This window comes from Aphanomyces astaci, assembly GCF_000520075.1.
Source record: "Aphanomyces astaci strain APO3 unplaced genomic scaffold supercont1.29, whole genome shotgun sequence".
NCBI lineage: Eukaryota > Oomycota > Saprolegniomycetes > Saprolegniales > Verrucalvaceae > Aphanomyces > Aphanomyces astaci.
In genome coordinates, this window is record NW_009798292.1 from 248,114 (window position 1) to 254,464 (window position 6,351).

Sequence of the window (6,351 nt, forward strand, 5' to 3'; positions counted from 1 at the left end):
AAGTCAACTCGAACTATTGATGAGATGATTGTTGCTGTAGAAAATGCTTTTGTTGAGATGCCGGTGGATACGCTTTCAAAAACATTTTTGACTCTGCAAAAGGTGATGGAGGAGTCAATGGCTAGAGGTGGGAGCAACAATTATAAACTTCCCCACATGAAAAAAGATAAATGTATCAAGAACTTCTCAACATACAACCTTGTTTGCGACCAAAATTGTTATGAAAGCGCCCTGGCAACACTCACAGCTCGAATTGAACAAGAACACCTCGAAAGGATGATGGAAGCGAATAATTCTCAAGAATAATCGAAATCATCGTCATGTGTTTTTCATGCCAAAATAATATCAAGTTTCAAATACACCATACAAAATTTAAGTATGTTTTGAATTTGACGCGATATACAAACTCCGAGATAAAACTCCCCAAAAAACGAAATGCTGCAAACAATGTGGAACAGAGTAGTACTAGGTAGTACAGTACATTAATCAAGGGACACCGAATCGGTGGCATGCCATCATACTTTAATCAAGTGTCACATGCGTCGTCGTCGTAGTTCTTGATACATCAAGAAAGCAGTCCGGATAATTCGATATCGGTCGTCCATAAATTGCAAGAAGCATGGACAACGGCGTACTGCCTGTGGCGGATGTGCCTGCCGACGTGCTGCGAGAATATCAAGCTCGGGCTGCGGCACAATGTCCTCCCACGGATGCGCAGGAGTATATGTGGCGGGTGCGCTTTGAAGCCGCCTCCATTCCCGACATCACGACTTCCGCGGTCGTGATCCCAAGTGTACAACCCAACACATTGCAGAAACTGTTCTTGCCGACACTTCCGCCGTTTCCCGTACACCTTACGCTGTCCCCTGCCGCGCGCATGCAAGTGTTGTCCGAGTTCGCGGACCTGCGGCAGTATCTAACGTACGTCGAAGCCACGTTGGCGGCTCGGCCAACTCGCCTCGACAACATCCCGTTCCCCAAGATGAGCGACGAAGCGCACTGGCGCGCCTTCTTCCTTGAGAACGCCCCGACCGTCAAGGTGCTGTTACAGATGGACCAAGTGCTTACTCAGCGCCTCCTTCACACGATGGTCCACTGGATGGACGACGATCAGGATGGAGCGGCTGAGACGATGTCGAGGCTACGAGCTGTGTGGACGTACGGTCTCCTCGCTCGGTTAGAAAAGCCGCTGGTTGCTGACATGGACGCTTGTGTGCGGCAGATCTTTCGGTGGTGCTGGGATCTGCGACACCGGAACCAAGCTAGAAATGACCATCGCGAACGATCCAGCCTAAATGTACTCGTCTGCATTTGCGATTTCTTTGGCCAAGGCGAGGAAGAGCAAGGGAACAAGTACAACAGTAGCAACAGCATGTCCTGTGATGATGCTCCAAGTGAGGTATCGAGGCTTCGTGATGAGATTCTCGGCAATGATCACCCCCTGCCGCCGCCATCACCGTTCCACCACGATATCGCCCATGGCGAGTAATACATGTATACATGTTTGCCTCTTCGAACTAGGCAACTTTCGTAATATGGTCGTTGAGGCTCAAAGTTGCACGCTAAAGTGATGATACTGTGATGGTGGTGGACTACTTACTTGGTTAGTCATAAGTAGGGGAAGTAAAGTACTAATGTTATACCAATCTAGTACCCGTATTTGTCGTTGATCTGCACCATGAAATACAAAACGCGAATATAACACTATCACTCAATATAATCTTGAATCAATTGTACAATTCGAATATTTAAATAAATGCTTCAAATTTAATTCCATGATGCAAAGGTACGACAAATACAGTAGTAACATTATTGTGTGTTTTGTGTCGTTACGTACGTACTGACCTTCGTGTTGGAGGGCATAAGTACAGCGCCTACAGACTGTACAACGACACACATGCAGCCAGGGGGAATGAATATAAGTAAGTTACTGTACATTAAGCCCACGCCGTGGTGCAGTGTAACGTTAGTCGTGATATCGTGTCGTTGATAGATGACGAAGGTGCAAAGTCATTCCGAAAGCAGACTACGACCACGTTGCTGGCTATACTTTGTACGCAGTGCATGGCAAGGAGTACGAACTAGATCATTTTTTCATCTCGCAGTTGGCAAACTAGGATCATGAGTTTGATTCCCACGCGCATCCCTGAGCCTAGTACATTTATTGGGGTAAACTTCGGATCCGTTGCTACTTACTACAACAAAGTAGTAACGTTACTATTATTATAATATTAATAGTATATGTTAGCTATTCATTGTTGCATGTGTGATGTTTTGCCTGTGTTGCGCCGTCAAGTTGGAGAACCACCACCATGTGTGTGATTCTTGTAACTTTAGTGGTACTAGAATTATTAATAATAGCAATACTAGTAGTGCGCAATCCCTACAGTAGTCGAGCGAAATGTCGTGTCCAGGTGATTAGAAGGTTTCCTGATTGCCATGCTGCCCTATGGGTTCCCATATGACACACATCAAGTGATGAAATGATGAAACGAGCGGTTAGAACTTCGCCGAGCAACGCGTGAGCGAGCTCCGTACCAGCTGGTCTGCCCACAAATTCCAAGTCCATCTGCGAGCGCACCAACGCCAGAATCCCACAAGACGGCGTACCACATGATTCTTGCAGGCGCCGCCACTCCCAACGCAAGTAGTAGTACGTCATCAGAGTGGGCGCAGTCAGATAAACAGTGTCACCAGTCAGCACAACAATCATCGGAAGAACTATATGTACCAGCAAGCCGTACAGTACAATTGTACCGTGCTACGAAAGCAAGGGAACAGCGAAAAAACATGCTGTGCCCCCACGCGTTTCAAATAGCATAATCGTACATATCACATGTACGTATGTTTTCACTCTCGCGACTGAATACAAAACACACTTTACAAGAATTCCCCAGAGTTGAATTCGTTGTGTGTGTGGGGGGAGCCACACAATAATAAATGTTGGGCGAGCCATATGCATCACTGGTGAATCCAACGCCGTTAGTGACGAGGCCAAGATTGTTGACCCCGTTCGAGTATACTGTATTGTACTGGGGGTAAGTACAACTTCGACGATACCAGACACAATGGTTGGTTGGGCTGTCTGTCTGATGCTCGGTCGGCCTACAGTAGTTTCGCATTCTTGCATCGAAATATGTAGCGTTGGGGGAGGAGGGCTTTTTGACATGGCTACCAAGGTGATAGTTCGTGTCAACCTGGCATTGCATATCAAAATGACGGCAACTTCCAACTAACACACGACGAGGAGGGCCTCAAGGGGGGTCCAGGGCACGAACACAAATACCATAAGTGTAACGCTCCATCCTAATGGTAGCTACGCTTCTGTATCGATCGATGGATGTGGTTGTTTTCGCTGCTTTGCAATGTTGAATTGCGTTGCAAAACTAATTGTCCTTTGCAACCGCGCGTGGAAGTGGCAGGGACAATAATATGTACTAGTACCGTCGAAAGTGGTGTACGTATACTGCGAGTGTAGTTTGCCGTAGCCAATAACACCGATCCAATGCTGCTTGCGACACGACGTGGCTGCTAACGTCGTCCTAGTTCTATTAACGTTAATACAGTACCAGTAGTACAATCATGGATATCTTTTCTCATGGAGTAGTACTAGGTAGTACTACATACCACAAGTACCGCAATGCCAACTTCGTCGACCGATGGCGACAGGTATGGTAGATTGGTCGCTGGTGCAATGCTAGAAAAGTGCTCGCAACCAGCCCTGCCCCATCACGTTTACAAGTGTCGTTAGCCTCCCGTTCGTAGACAATGTACAGTGCAGGGGCTTCGCCAAGCCAACGAACGCAGTATATCATGAGGTTTCACTGACTTGTGCGTCACGCATAGTACAAGTACCGATACCCACTCATTGCCTGGTACGCGAACATTGACATACTCGCGAGTACCAGTACCAGTACAATGCAGGACGTTGATGCTACCGGTAGGGTGGCGAAAGTAGTGTAACGTTAGTCATCCAGGGAGTTTGTCATTTGAAGAAGTTGGAGGGGGAAAGTACCAGTATTCTACTACGTACTGGTACTCACTCAATGCTACCACTAACTTCCGCTGAAAATGATTTTTTACCCTCCCAAATTGTGGAAATTGCAACTTCTAGGATGAGTCAATAACTCTTACATTCCACTTGCCTCAGTCGAGCGGTTGGGCAGGTCAATAAGCGATTTTCTAATAGTACCTAACATACCATATATTTTCTTCGAAAAGTCGCCAAACCTTGACAAGTGGTCATTTCTACTACGTACTAGTACAAATGATCACTTATATACGTAGTACTATTAATAGTATAGCCCTTCGTAGTATTACTGTAGACAGCCCGTCTACAGTAATAGACTTCAGACAGTCCGTCTGAAGTCTCCACCTCTTTTGGGCACTTCATACTTGCTTTCAAATGACCATTTGTATCAAGGATGCCATTGTTCAAAATAGCCATTTACACGATGAAATGGTTATAACATTGGATGAGTCACTCGGGAATCTGGAGCCCTTTTTACTCTCATGTATATTCCGATCATGTTCAGACTGACAAGCAACTCGTGACTTCAGTACTTTCACCGAGTACAGTATTTGAAATTGAGATTTTCATTCTTGTCCTGGAGGTTATCAGCCACCAAGCAAGCCAACAAAGCGACAAGGCACTGATCAAAATCATTAATGCTACTGCGTACTAGAATTGTGGCACCCATGCCTTCTTCTCCATCATTTCAATGCGACTCTTATTAACGTTGCTGTAAACCATTTTAGAACGTATATTCCATGGGTGCACTGTACATTTAACGTTCACGGCACTTTTTGTCCCGCGTCCAGCTACAGTACGTGTATCTGTACCGGTATGTACAACCTCGACGTTTATTGTTTTCAGGAATAAGGTTATGTTGATTGTACTTAGGTCATACTGTACTACTATTATACCGCAAGTCCCCCACATACAGTATGGCTTCATGACACATTTGAATAGTGTCCACCTCCAGGAGGGTCTTAAATGCTTGCCTTCACACATAAATCTTAAATTCAACGCCCCCGTCTTCAACAACACGAGAATGTAAAGAGCCCCCACAAAGGATGGCAAAAAGTACGATTGGTAGGGTGTAGTATTCGGCATGCTACAGTATGCAAGGGGGATTGGAAATATGGAGGGATCACAATCAAGCACGAATAAGTCACCCAAATCAACAATGACCACATGCTAATAGGGACCGTTGATTTGTCAATCTATGCTCTTGACGGGAGATAGCTACGATGTTAGTAGTATAAGCCATAGCATCCACAACTAGTCAGCCAAGTTTGCGTGGAATAGCGTGGAATGACGTTGGTTTGTGGGATGGTTGGCTATGCCCCTTCTTAACACGATGCAGCTTAGAGTCCAAATGCAACTTTGAGTATTACAATCCTCTTCGTTCGGCAACGCGTTCCATATTTGGCTTGGATAATGTTCCCCCCTTTCACACCCCTAATCGATGAACCAAGCCCCCCATAATCGGTCGTGACGGAGGTGTCTAGGGAAGGTTGGACCACAGTGGGGGTTATACACATCAAAATCACCACGTTGGCTGCATGTAACGTTATTGATGGAAGTGAATGCTAGGGCGATGGAAGAGGCTGTAGAAATTGTGCAATGTTTGCATGTATAGTAGCCGAGAAAGGCCACATCGATTGATAAGCGCACCTTCAACCACAATCTCCCGTCATCTAAGGCAACCCTTTGGTGCAGAAAGCCATGAGGTACATGTATGTACTGCGTCATCGAGAATATTTCAGAAACATAGGTTTGGTTCATTTTAGAACTATTTGTATTGCCCACAGTCAACCTATGACCCCATAATCAAGAGAGAACTTTGTACTGAATCAAGAGAGGACTTCGTACTGAATCCGTGTTTGTAGCCCCCCCGCTTACCATGGCCAAATGAATCCTATGCTGGCAAGGGGGACGTGTACGGCTCGTGCCACTGAAAATTCGGTACCTGGACTAGAGTAGCGTACCTTTTTTCACCCGAACCAATCAACGGGCACTACAAGTTCAACTTGAACTTGTTGTGGGTTAGTGAGTCGCCAGGTGGTTTTGTCGAAGGGGGAGGACATCCAGTTGACATTCGTGCCACTGTCAGCTACTTGACCGCCTGCTGGTGCTGCCACAACCACAGTTGTCCACCCTGTTGCCCCTTGAACAGCCGCTGGGTTTGAGTGTTTTGCTGCAGCATGTTCACTTTCCAATTCGACGGCACACAATCATACTAGTAGCAGAATGAACCATCGGTCGCACTCTGTCGACTATAGCCACTTTGGCGGTCGCCCGCACGACTACACACGGTCGTGGTCTGTGTGTGAAGACTACAGCTA

At 46.2% G+C, this 6,351-nt stretch overlaps 1 protein-coding gene across 1 annotated transcript; it reads left to right on the plus strand.

The window, feature by feature from the left end:
* Nucleotides 1-585: 585 nt before the first annotated feature.
* Nucleotides 586-1,532, plus strand: H257_10584 (hypothetical protein). Its single transcript, XM_009837181.1, has one exon. It carries the CDS (start codon nt 620-622, stop codon nt 1,487-1,489), a length of 870 nt encoding a protein of 289 aa, XP_009835483.1. The 5' UTR covers nt 586-619; the 3' UTR covers nt 1,490-1,532.
* Nucleotides 1,533-6,351: the final 4,819 nt, after the last annotated feature.